Genomic DNA, 13,299 nt, shown 5'->3' on the forward strand with positions numbered 1-13,299 from the left:
AACGGCTGTGTATTTATAGCTGCTTATATGTTTTTTCCACCTTATAGCGACAAGCTCCTTTTTTTTTATTTGACCAAAGATTTAGATTATACACATGTGTGTCGAGTTTGGTGAAGATATCTCATTCCATTCAAAAGTTATAGCCATTTTAGTAAAGTGGCCCCTTCACTTTCGAACGTTTTTGCGGCCCTTTGCGACCGTGAGTGAAAAGTTAAACTTTTTTTGATAATTATTGATATTCAGTGTCCAGAGAATATTTCAGCACTGGTTTGGTTACGATCGGGCAAAAAACCTAGGACTAGTTCGCAAAAGTAGGTTTTAGACATAACTCAACTTTATGGGAAAACGGGGCCTCCGGGACCCCAAATCACAGATGAGGATTTGACATTTGTATAGACCCAGAGATTCCAAAAAAGAATTTTTTTTGAGTCTACGACACACGGTTTGAGAGTTATGGGCACTTTCGCGTTTTTGGTCGCTGTAGCGCCACCTTTAGGCCGATCGGGCTGAGTCTTTGGGTCTGAGTAGCGAGCAATACTACTACTATCTGACAAAGTTTCAGCTCTCCAGGCCTTACGGTTTGGTCTGCACGATCAGTTTTACCGGACCCCTAAATATATTCAAATAGAAAATAAATAGTCAAAATATTTTAGAATTTAACAGTTTTTGCTGTATTTCGGTGAGCAGAAAAGACTTATTTAAAAAAACATTAAAAATCTTACTGTTCAAAAACTTTAGACTGGTAGTGTACATCAGAAATACCAAAATATCTTCGCATATATGGAGGCCTTTCAGTATTGAGCCTTTGAGTCAAAAAAGCCTGAGAACCACTGGCATAGATCCACTAGGGACTTGTGGGAAACCTGAGAAGGAGGGATGACAAAGTGAAGTGGTAAATAGAGGGGAAAGAGGTAGTGGTGTGAAGTGATGGGGGTGGACAGGGTGAGAAAGAATTTCTGGTGGTGGGGGGTCAGGAAGAACACAAAAAGGAAGGAGCAAGCAAACAATGGAGGACAGAGACAATGGGGTGCGAAGAAGAAATGAAAAGATGGTCATCACCTCTCATTTATGGGGGCAATCCTGGTTTACAGTCAAACTCCTGAATTTACACGAGTGAAATGTAAATCATGTGCTGATCATGCAAAGTTTCTGATTTAGACGTCTTAAAGAGACAGTTCAACTAAAAATAAAAATTCAGTCATTTACTCACACTCCACTTGTTCCAAATCTGTATGAGTTTCTTTCTTCTGTTGAACACAAAAGGATTTTGATAGCCATTGATTTACATTATTATTTAATGGAAGTTAATGGCTATACCATCAACTGTATGGTTACTAACAATCTTTAAAATATCATCTTTTGTTAAGTTACCTTATACAGATTTGGAATCAATGATCACTACTTTCATTTTCACTTTTCATTTCTTTCATATCATGCAAAATATGATTGCACTGTCTGGAATTATAATCACGCATGAGAAATGTTTTCTTCTTTCTTCTTTTTGTCTGAACACAAACATCTTGACTTGAACTAGCAACGGTTTCTGTTGACAGGTGGGTACATGAAAAAAAAAAACACACCACACAAGACTTGACATAATTCTTGTCCAGATGTGCGAATGACACTTAACCACACTTATGCATTTGTGCGCTGACGTGCATGCACTTTGTGCACAGCATTTTCTGCTCTTCCTGTAGCTAGATGGTCTCACATTGTGTCACATTAGTCTGCCTACGTGACATTTATGTCGGCTACCCTATGTGCTCAAAACACAGACTCATCTTGCGAAAACACAAGTCCTCAGGTGTGGGTGTGCGAGAAACCTGATTCAGCTCACGACACGAGTGACAGCAGGAAACTCATCGAGCTCTGATCATATCAGGAGGAACAGAAACAGCACAACACATGACACTATGGAAAGGATGTGGTTTCATCACTTGCTCAGTTCTGTAATATCGGGTTTGATTTTGTTTTGTTTCTTTGTTTTAAGTTATAACATTTCAAATTAAATCAAAACGAGATAAAGAAGTTTGTAGACAAACTTTAAGTTGGTTTGAAAAAGCCTATAGCCTAAATGTTTAAAGGAGTTTTAAAAGCTTGAAGTTTGAAGGTTTTCAAAAGTAGGTTTTTTTTTTAGTACAAAACAGCAAAAAACATCTAAAACCAGTTGATTTTGGAGGGGAAAAAAAACAGCCCAAAAACAGCTTAAGTGGATTTTACAGAAAACAGCTAAACCCTGTTTAAAAATCAATTAAAACCAGCTGATTTAGCAAATAAAAACCAGCTAAAACTAGTCAATTTAGCACAAAACCGTAAAAAAACAGCTGATATTGGGGGGGAGGGATAAACCATTAAAACCAGCTTATTTAAAAAAAAAAAAAAAAAAAAAAACAGCCGACTTAGCAAAAAAAAAAAAACTAACCCTAACCCTAACCTTAAGAAAACCTAACCCTAACCTTAAAACCAGTCAACCTAACAAAACAAACAGCTAAAAATAGTGGGTTTAGTACAAAACAGCAGAAATCATGTAAAACCAGTTGATTTTAGGGGAGACAGTTAAAACTAGCTCATATATATATATTAAAAAAAAACTAACCCTAACCCTAACCTTAAGAAAAACCTAACCCTAACCTTAAAACCAGTCAACCTAACAAAACAAACAGCTAAAAATAGTGGGTTTAGTACAAAACAGCAGAAATCATGTAAAACCAGTTGATTTTAGGGGAGACAGTTAAAACTAGCTCATATATATATATATTTAAAAAAAACTAACCCTAACCCTAACCTTAAGAAAAACCTAACCCTAACCTTAAAACCAGTCAACCTAACAAAACAAACAGCTAAAAATAGTGGGTTTAGTACAAAACAGCAGAAATCATGTAAAACCAGTTGATTTTAGGGGAGAGACAGTTAAAACTAGCTCATATATTTATTAAGAAAAAAAAACTAACCCTAAACCAGTCAACTTAAAATAAAACAGCTAAAAATAGTTGATTTTGTACAAAACAGCAAAGACCATCTACAACCAGTTGATTTAAAAAAAAAAAAAAAAAAAAAGTTAAAACCAGCTGATTTGTTTAAAAGAACATTTTTATGGTAAACGCTAAATCCGAGAGAAAAGATATATCAAGTCGAGTCTGACTAGTCTGAATGTCTGGGCCGAGTTTTCTGATTCTAGCTAGAAAGATACAATAAGAAACAATAATCAGCCTAAACAGCATATCAGTAAATTGGCTTCAGAGGTCACTGGGGTCAGAAGAAAATGTCAAGTAAGGATATTGATCTGAGTCATTTATGTAAGGCAATATCTGTTTTTATAACATAAAGAAGATCACATGACAGAAACTGGTTATTGAGCTTAAGTTACAGGGAGTCCAGGGAATTCCGCGAGCTCTCTTTTACTTTCTGATTAGAGTTCTATTAAACTTCCTCTCAAATTCCCCTGTAATGCGAAAATAAAACGCCACACTGGCCGAAGAACACCCCGCCCCGTTACAAATACGGATAAAGGGAACAATACGGAAATTTGCGTCAACGCTGTGGGCGTCCAATGAGGATTTGTAGTTCAGACTACCCCTGAAACGTGTGACGCTGCCTCTGCGTCATTACTCATCGTTTAAATGTGCAGACGCCCACGGAAAACACGACGAAATTCCGTATTCCGGCCCGATTTAACGTATCACAGCGGAGGGGTAATTAGACAGACACCAGACGATTAAAAACAGACACTCACGGAGGGAATCTCGTAACGTTTCGACCATAAGTTCGGGCATTTTAACGGAACCGTTTGGCAATACAGAGCGACAAGAAAAAAACAGAGGACTATCGTTTGCTGGAACATTGGTTTAACGTAACCATAAAGTATTTACATCCCAGATTTGAAGAATCAAAGAAACCAGGAGATCAAATTGACTTCAGCGCTTAAACCTGGTGTGATCGATTAACTAAACCGGTCTTTTAAATACACTGCCATCGGAAATGGGGTTGCTGTTCGCCAAACTAATGACTGTTTTTGGAGACAGAGGTAAGCGAATTTAAATAAGGATGTGGTTTTATGCTTTGTATTGTTTTGATTTTGTAAGCTAAGTCTTTTAGCAACATTTTATGTGATGTTTAAGTGGCTATGTTATTATAACTGTAGTTGAGACACTCGTTTTCACTCACATTGTTCAAAAACATTAACACCGGGTTAAGTTACATTCTGTCCTGGCTATTACGAAACTTTGTTACATGCTGTAACTTACTCCTCAAGGATTTTACCAGTACACTTGATTTAAGATGGTTAACGTGTTTCAAAACTCCGGATAAAGGCCTTAGTGAACTCTGATTTAATTATTGTTTCATATTTGTACTTTTTTAAAACTTTTACGATTGAGAGCTAGAATAACGCGAGTATTTTAGCATCCCACAACCAATCATAAGCGTTCTCAGTGCGTACTCATTAAATATTCATTAGCTTGCTTTGTTTTCTAAAACGTTAACGCACCGTTTAATCGAACTTGTACTGTATGTTTCAGATGAGTTAAGATTTCACGTTAAATTAAAACATCCACAAATGTGGATACTTTTAGTTCAATCAAAGCTAAACACCTTATTAATAACCAAATGTACAGTATGAAGTCTCGAAACTTAGCCAAAGTACTAAACCAGTATAAAATATGAATAGTGTTGAGATTTGAAGCACTAATAAGATGTCATTGTCAAACGCATGTCTGTGTTAGGATGTTCTGTTCTTGTCTGTACACATGTCAGATAAGATTGTACATGCCAGTGAGGTTCAAAGATCGTAGTAGTTTTTGCTTACTTACAGTTATTCTGCACCAGTTTACCTAACTTTTCTGAACTTTGTTAAACCCAAACAGATGAACACTGTGTTCTTAGATATGCATTGCGTGGATGTCAATCAGATCGATGTTATCAGATGACATTGTCATTGTCATGTATGTGTGTGTGTGTGTCTCCACTGACATTGTTTTTCTCTTTTCAGAACACAAAGTAATTATTGTCGGTTTAGACAATGCTGGAAAGACCACTATCCTCTATCAGTTGTAAGTGTTTTTCTTTTTGGAAGTAAAAACAGTGCAAGCAAGCACATGACTGTTACCAGTCTGTTATTACATGTTACATGTTTCCACTCAGCTTTTCAATCTTGCATACCTTGTTCTTTCCAGTTTAACAAAAGAAGCCGTGCAGACTTCTCCCACAATTGGCAGCAACGTGGAGGAAATTGCTGTAAAGAAAACGCGCTTCCTCGTCTGGGACATCGGCGGTCAGGAGAGTCTCAGAGCTACCTGGAACTCGTATTTCTGTAATACAGAGGTGTGTGTCATTAACCTGCATGCCTTGCTGGTGTGACAGGAAATATGTAAAACTCTAATGATTGTTCTTTCCCTGCTGCTTAGAGGCAGGTACTATATATTATTGTCAGCTTCATAGTTCTTATAAAATGTATCATCTTCCTCTCTAAATAACAGATTGTCATCCTGGTGGTTGACAGCACTGATCGTGAACGCTTGACTATAACTAAAGAGGAGCTTCATCGCATGCTTGCACATGAGGTTAGTTTACATTCAGCTGCTTCATGACACAGTTGTTATGAATATTTCATGATGGGTATTTAATTGCATGTGTGGTATCAGGGCTTGGGTTTAAAAAATATGTAATAATATTATTATTACTACCAGTCAAACATTTTTGAACAGTAAGATTTTTAATGTTTTTAAGTCTCTTCTGCTCACCAAGCCTGCATTTATTTGATCCAATGTACAGCAAAAACTGTAAAATTCTGAAATAGTTTTACTATTTAAAATAATTGCTTGATATTTGTATACATTTTAAAATGTCATTTATTTCTGTGATCAAAGCTAAATAAATCATTCTAATATGCTTATTTTCTGTTCAAGAAACATTTTTATTATTATTATTAATATTTACAATTTTTTCAGAATTCTTTGAGATCCAAAGATCTGGATTTATCTGAAATAAAAAGCTTTTGTAACGTTATACACTTATGCCATACAAACACTTGGGAGTCAGCTTTTTTTTTTTTTATTATGCAAATTAATACTTTTATTTTGCAAGAATGTTTTAAATTGATCAAAAGTGATGATAAAGACATTTATAATGTTACAAAAGATTTCTATTTAAGATAAATGCTGTTCTACTGAACTTTCTATTTATCAAAGAAACCTGAAAAAAATTCTACTCTGCTGTTTTTTTACCTTAATAACAATAATAATAATAATAATAAATGTTTTTTGAGCAGCAAATCAGAATATTAAAATGATTTCTGAAGGATCCTGTGTTGCTAAAAATTCAGTCTTGAAATCACAGGAATAAATTACATTTAAAAAATACATTCAAATAGAAAACGGTTATTTTGAATAGTAAAAATATTTTACAGTTTTACTGCTTTTGCTGTACTTTAATATTTTTAAAACAATATTTTGAATTGTCTCTTAAGTTTTAATTGTAGTTTCATTTTCAGTCATTTTGGTATATGCTTTTGTAAATTTATATAATTCAAATTTTTTGTTACTATTTAGGTTCACTTTATTTTTATTTCAGTTTTAGCTGTTGTTTACAGTTAATAATTTTAGTCCTTCAGCCTAAACTTGTTCAAGTTAGTTCCCAAAAGAACATTTGTTTTTTCCAGCAAATATGTGACCCTGGACCACAAAACCAGTCATAAGGTTAAATTTGACAAAACTGAGATGATTTATACATCATATGAAAGCTCAATAAATAAGCTTTCTATTGATGTATGGTTTGTTAGGATAGGACAATATTTGACTGAGATACATCTATTTGAAAATCAGGAATCTGAGGATGCAAAAAAATCAAAAAGACTGAGAAAATCACCTTTAAAGTTGTCCAAATTAGGTTCTTAACAATGCATATTACTAATCAAAAATTACATTTTGATATGTTTACAGTAGGAATTGTACAAAAAATCTTCATGGAACATGAACTTTACTTAATTTCTTAATGATTTTTGGCATAAAAGAAAAATCTAAAATTTTGACCCATGCAATGTATTTTTGGCTATTGCTACAAACATACCCCAGCGACTTAAGACTGGTTTTGTGGTCCAGGGTCACATATTTATATTTTATTTCAGTTAAAAATGTTTGTAGTAGTTTTGGTTAATAATAATTACACTGGTTCAAAACAAGTTCTAAAGTTGTCTCCAATCAGAGAAACCATAATCCATATAAGGAGAAACCATATCCTATTTGATAGTAAAATACATTAGAATGTTGTTAAAATCGTGCAAATACATGTTTTTTCTCTAAATGGTCACAAGTAAGAATGTTGTATGTTATACATATGTATTAAATTATAATACAAGTGTAAATATACATATACATTTTTTTTAGACATACACATGTATGTGTGTGTATTTATATGTATATGTACATAATAAATATATATATATATATATGTATGTGTGTGTGTGTGTGTGTGTGTGTGTGTGTGTGTGTGTGTGTGTACTATGTATATTTATATTATATATATATATATATATATATATATGTGTAAACAAAAACTAAATCATGATGAATCGTTTGACAGCCCAAGTATTTTATTTAACAACAACAACAACAAACGGCAATATTTTCTTACGTGTATTTTTTTGAAAACGTGATTAAATTGTCATCTAGGGCTTTTCATGTACATATTAAATTTGCAAACAAATGATTAAATCAGGTTTTTAGGGTTGGGGTAGACCAGCCCAAGTGAGCCTAGCCCTAGTCGTAACTGTTTTGAACTTTTATTCTTTCTTGTTGACAGTTTAATTTCATTGCTTCTCCTTGGGTTGTCCATGCAGGATCTGCAGAACGCATCCGTTTTGGTTTTGGCGAACAAGCAAGACATGAAGAACAGCATGTCTGCCGCAGAGATCTCCCAGAGTCTGACTCTCAGCTCGCTCAACGCCCGCTCCTGGCATGTCCAGGCCTGCTGTGCACTCACTGGAGAAGGGTATGTGTGTGTTTTCAAGGAGTGCATATGTATACCTGCGTGTTTTGCTTGTTTGCAAGTCCTGATCTAAGTAAAAGCCTATTTATTTGATGCTTAACCATATTTTTCTTTTCTCCCTACAGTTTACCAGCCAGTCTAGATTGGATGCGCTCACGAGTTGTGGCGAATTAGTCCAGCTACAGTGCTTCTGAAACCTCTGGAACTGCTGAAAGAGAGATCAGGCCTGCTAAAGACTTTCATACAGCTCTCAGTGCCTCTGTTGGAGTAATCTTCAAATACTGAATCCTGGAGGATTACGTTTCATCCACTTACTCTGGATACCAGAACGAGCCTGGAGACTCTGCGTGTGTGTGTGTGTGTGTGTGTGTGTGTGTGTGTGTGTGTGTGTGTGTGTGTGTGTGTGAGAGAGAATATGTGTGTGTGTATAAACGTTTGTGTTTGTACATTATGTGACTCCGTTCTAGAGGTCCACATGTTTACATTACTGACTTCTGAAATGATCTGACCCTGATCATGATGTGTTGGTGCCACCGTTTTCTCCTCCGGCTGTGCTGACGGCTCCGCTGCTCACGTGGAGTTATTGTCTACAGACGTCCATCTCAAAAAGGGTGGAGGTGGGGGGTGTAATGGTTCACATGCCCGTACTGATTCATGATGAGCCACTAAGCTATTGAACAAGCATTACTTGAAGTATTTAAAGGGAATTGATTCGTGTATGTTGTACATATGTGTGCATGCAGAATGGAACATGCGTTCAAGTATTTTATTTTTGACTGGATATTCATAGTATGTTTTCTTATATAATTTTTGTACAAAGAGAGTTTTGTACAAATAAAAAAATCTACTAAAAACATGCCTTTGTTTTTGAGGAATATTTTTAGCTGGAGTTCAAAATGTAAACGACTGTTGAGTAGAGGTGCAGATAAAGACAATCGATGATTCTCAGATCAAACAGAAGCTGACTACAGCTCAATTAGCATTGATCATTCAGATGATAATCCGCCCCCTCCTTTAATAGATCCATATGCTAATGCATTAAAGCCAACCAACGACCGAATGTCTATTTGCAATGCATGTTTTGCAATGCATGTTTTTGTGCAGTTTGATTTGCTAATGCAGTAAGGTATATATCAATGTCTGTCTCCAATTATTTATTTTAATCTAGGTTTCTAGGTAACTTGTTTTTACGCCTCACAAAGGTGAGATCTAATTCGCACCCCTGTATAGGTGATGTACTAAACTCGTAAATCTTCACAGGTTTTCTAGGTTTTAGAGTGGTGCAAAAGTCAAAATAAAACTTAAAAACTGCAGTAATGAATAGATCACAATAAAGATGCCTCAATCAGGCTGAGTGGAAATATTTGGATAGTGTTTCTAAAGATGTGCTTAATCAAATGACTGAGAGTCATGTACATGATTTTAGTCTGTGGCTTTACCTTTTAACAAACAAATATAAAATGCTGTTACTAAACAGTATTTCAGCCTATAGACCTTTAAGAGCTGTAAATTATTTCATGTGCTGATTAAATAAATGTAGGCTAGCTATTGTAAAAAATAACAGTCACTGAAGTTAGATAACGGTCGTTGAAATTAGCTTGTGTGTGTGTCTATGGGAGTTTTTGCTTCTATTGATGACAACATGGGCTTGAGTGAGAAGATTTGATGACAGTCTATCCATGCTTTCATCCTTCTGCTGAGTCATTAAATGAGTCCGAAAAAATAAATAATTGCTCATGTAGTCAGTCAGGGTGTGCGTTTGGTAACCAGGCCCTGTATCTACGTGTTACTAGTAGATGAGGTTTATGGCCATGAAGATTCACTGAAGGCTTCTTGGCTTCTATTATTGTTAGGATTTGCGATTAGTTTTATGCTTGTTCATATTGGTTTCTTGCCATCTAAGCATGTGGCCTAATGACAATAAAGACAGCCCATAGGGGGTACCCGGATTTGAACCAGGGACCTCTTGATCTGCAGTCAAATGCTCTACCACTGAGCTATACCCCCACACACTATCACACCTCACTGGTGTCCTTTTCACAGGTCAGTCTAACAGTCCATCTATAACAATGTAATTAAAGGTGTGTATGACAGTCTGAGTCTGTTTTCTGTACTTTCTTTCCATTCAGATAGATTAAAATGGGACTCCAGAAATAAAACTCTTCTAGTTCAACGCTGTGTGTTACTCCAATCTGAAAAGGGGGTGATCTATAATCAATCTGATCTATGATCTAATGGTGCATTGGGTCTTCATGGCCACCACTGCTCCTGTGAGGAAAATCAATATTAAAATGGTTAAGTGAAAATACGAAAAAAATAAAAATAAAAATACTGCAAAATAAATAAATAAATCATAAAAGGCAAGGGCAAGAGCAAGGGACAAAGGGAAGTAAGAACATCCATTGGGTTTACTTAGAAACCCCAACACAAATCCAGTTCTGTGGAAATCAATCCATATTTTTGGTTTTAGGCCTGTCAATCATGTGTTTTCAATGTAGCTAAATAACAAGCACCATAAAGGGGGAAATCTGGATGGTGCTAGAATGAACAAGTTATTCACACAAAGCATGAGGAAACCAACTTCTATTAGAACATTGTTCTGTGACACATTTCACAAGAATGATACCGTAAACGCTACACTACACTACACTGGAGGAGTCGACAGATTGATGGTTAAAGGAGAAGTTCACTTCCATAACAAAGATTTATAGATAATGTACTCACCCCCTTGTTATCCAAGATGTTTATGTCGTTTTTTCTTCGGTCATAAAGAAATCATTTTTGTAGAGGAGAACGTTTCAGGAATTTTCTCCATACAGTGGACTTTAATGATGCCCGCAAGTTTTAACTTCCAAAACACAGTTTCAGTGCAGCTTCTAAGGGCTTTAAACGATCCCAAGGAAGCCAAGGAAGAAGGGTCTCATCTAACGAAACGATTTGGTTATTTTCAGAAAAGAATTGTTGGAGAAGAAAAAGAGATGGGAGTTTTTCTACGTTCCCTACTGTCTTGAACAAAGTATGCACGCACACCGCAGAGCTAGACAAGACGAGCATTTGTGATTAAAAGTGTATCAATTGTAAATCTTTTTAGAAAATGACAGATCGTTTCACTAGATAAGACCCTTCTTCCTCGTCTAGGATCGTTTAAAGCCCTTTGAAGCTGCATTTAAACTGTGTTTTAGAAGTTCAAACTCGCGGACACCATAGAAGTCGACTATATAGGGATAATTCCTGAAATGTTTTCCTCTAAAAACGTAATTTTTTAGAAATTGAAGAAAGAAAGACATGAACATCTTGGGTGACAAGAGGGTGAGTAAATTATCTGTACATTTTTGTTCTGGAAGTGAACTAATTCTTTAAAGGGGTCATCAGATGCAAAGTTCATTTTTGCATGCCATGTTGTTTGAACATAAATGTGTGTTGGCAGTGTGTGTGCATTTACTCCCGACATCTGAGTTGCTGAAGACGCAGTGGATGACTTTTGTTTGTGAACGGAATGCACCTTCCGATCTACATAAATGTGTTTGCGCTAATCATCTGTGATCCAGCTTCACTTACAGTAGAAGTGAGTATATGTTTTTTTTTTTCAATTAACCTATGCAATCGTGCAATGCTAGTTAGCAAGTTTCACAGCTAAATGCGCTAAAGTAAACAATGGCTAATCACTCAACAGAGAGAAGACTGGGGCGGGGTGAGCAGAGCTCATTTGCATATAAAGGAACATGCAATAGAATGGGTAGATTTTTTGCAGAGCTGATTTTGACAATGTAAACGCGTGTTTTTTTACACCACTATTGAGAATTTTTATCCAAAGTATATTGAGTATATACTTTTCATTAAGACCCTAAAGAATCATATCAACTTGTGGAAAATGGACATCCGATGACCCCTTTAACAAAAAATCTAATAGTGCTGTCTGATAATCCGTTTCACTGTTTGTATGTGGCGACACCTAGTGGCTAAGGACACAACTACACTCATTCCACTCCAAATACAGTAAGACATGTTGATTTCATGAGACTTTCATCAGATTAAGTTGTGCGTCATAATTGCTACCTGTTACTTAGCTCAGTGAGCTTCTGTGTGTTTGATTTAATTTTGCAATGTAGTTGGTCCCATGTTCGATCCTGGGAAACCCTTGACATATATTTTACCACAATACAACAGGTTGCTCTTTATTTTTAAGTGGTGTGAAAAAAAGAGGGGGCACCCGGATTTGAACCGGGGACCTCTTGATCTGCAGTCAAATGCTCTACCCCTGAGCTATACCCCCACACACTATCACACCTCACAGGTGTCCTTTTCACAGGTCAGTCTAACAGTCCATCTATAACAATGTAATTAAAGGTGTGTATGACAGTCTGAGTTTGTTTTATGTACTTTCTTTTCATTTAAATAGATTACTATGGGACTCCAGGAATAAAACTCTTCTAGTTTAACAATGTGTGTTACTCCAATCTGGAAAAGAGGTTGTTTCACACTTGGCTTGAAATGATCTAATAATGCAATAGGTCTTTATGGCCACCTCTGCTACAGTGAGGAAATCAATATTAATATGGTTGAGTAAAAACAAAAATACTGCATACTGGCAGCAAAAATAAATAAATAACAATAGACTAGGGGCGTAAGAACATGCATTTGGTTTACGTATAAACCCCAACACAAATCCAGTTCTGACAGACCATTCACCAGATTTTTGATGATTATGTTTCACACTTTGTATGAGGCGACACCTAGTGGCTAAGGACACAACTACACTCATTCCACTCCAAATACAGTAAGACATGTTGATTTCATGAGACTTTCATCAGATTAAGTTGTGCATCATAACTGCAACCTGTTACGTAGCTCAGTGCGTTTGAGAGTGTCTGTTTTGTTTTTGCAAAGCAGTTTGTCCTGAGTTCAATCCTGGGCACATATTTTCTTTGTAATCCTACTATTGCCTTTGTAGGCCTTAACACAATGCTACAGGTTTTTCTTTGTTTTTAAGTGGTGTGTAAACAATATGAACCAAGGACCTCTTGATCTGCAGTCAAATGCTCTACCACTGAGCTATACCCCCACACCTAAAGAAATGGCACAGGTAATGCTTTGTGCTCCAAGTCCATTGTGTAACTAATGAGTGTAGATACAAGTGTGAGTGTTTGTTTTATGTCTCCTCTGAGCCTATTGCTGTGTGTTGTCCATCTGTTGCAATGCCCAAACATAACTGTAATAATCAGGAAATAAATAGGTAAATTCACAAAAACTACCTAAGATGACATTGCCAACACTTTGCCATGAGGATAAAAGCTGTTTTAGTTTAGTTTTAGTATAGCT

At 36.0% G+C, this 13,299-nt stretch overlaps 1 protein-coding gene and 2 non-coding genes across 3 annotated transcripts; 1 reads left to right on the forward strand and 2 right to left on the reverse strand.

Annotated features, from left to right (window-relative positions):
- The first annotated feature begins 3,551 nt into the window (after positions 1-3,551).
- On the forward strand, positions 3,552-8,836 carry arl5c (ADP-ribosylation factor-like 5C). The gene is made up of 6 exons (XM_073833316.1): positions 3,552-4,024; positions 4,988-5,048; positions 5,172-5,319; positions 5,475-5,558; positions 7,832-7,983; positions 8,106-8,836. Exons 1-6 carry the CDS (start codon positions 3,979-3,981, stop codon positions 8,152-8,154), a joined length of 540 nt encoding a protein of 179 aa, XP_073689417.1. The 5' UTR covers positions 3,552-3,978; the 3' UTR covers positions 8,155-8,836.
- A 1,079-nt stretch (positions 8,837-9,915) lies between these two features.
- trnac-gca (transfer RNA cysteine (anticodon GCA)) lies at positions 9,916-9,987 on the reverse strand. The gene has a single exon. It is a non-coding gene; the product is annotated as a tRNA-Cys (tRNA).
- A 2,194-nt stretch (positions 9,988-12,181) lies between these two features.
- On the reverse strand, positions 12,182-12,253 carry trnac-gca (transfer RNA cysteine (anticodon GCA)). The gene has a single exon. It is a non-coding gene; the product is annotated as a tRNA-Cys (tRNA).
- Positions 12,254-13,299: the final 1,046 nt, after the last annotated feature.

The sequence above is a fragment of the Garra rufa genome, chromosome 1 (genome assembly GCF_049309525.1).
Source record: "Garra rufa chromosome 1, GarRuf1.0, whole genome shotgun sequence".
NCBI lineage: Eukaryota > Metazoa > Chordata > Actinopteri > Cypriniformes > Cyprinidae > Garra > Garra rufa.

Excerpts from the sequence above, each read along its gene's own strand:
- arl5c (XM_073833316.1), top strand. The coding sequence starts at position 3,979 with ATGGGGTTGCTGTTCGCCAAACTAATGACTGTTTTTGGAGACAGAG. Across the intron at positions 4,025-4,987 it reads GACTGTTTTTGGAGACAGAG|AACACAAAGTAATTATTGTC; the intron begins GTAAGCGAATTT and ends TTCTCTTTTCAG. Across the intron at positions 5,320-5,474 it reads CGTATTTCTGTAATACAGAG|ATTGTCATCCTGGTGGTTGA; the intron begins GTGTGTGTCATT and ends TCTAAATAACAG.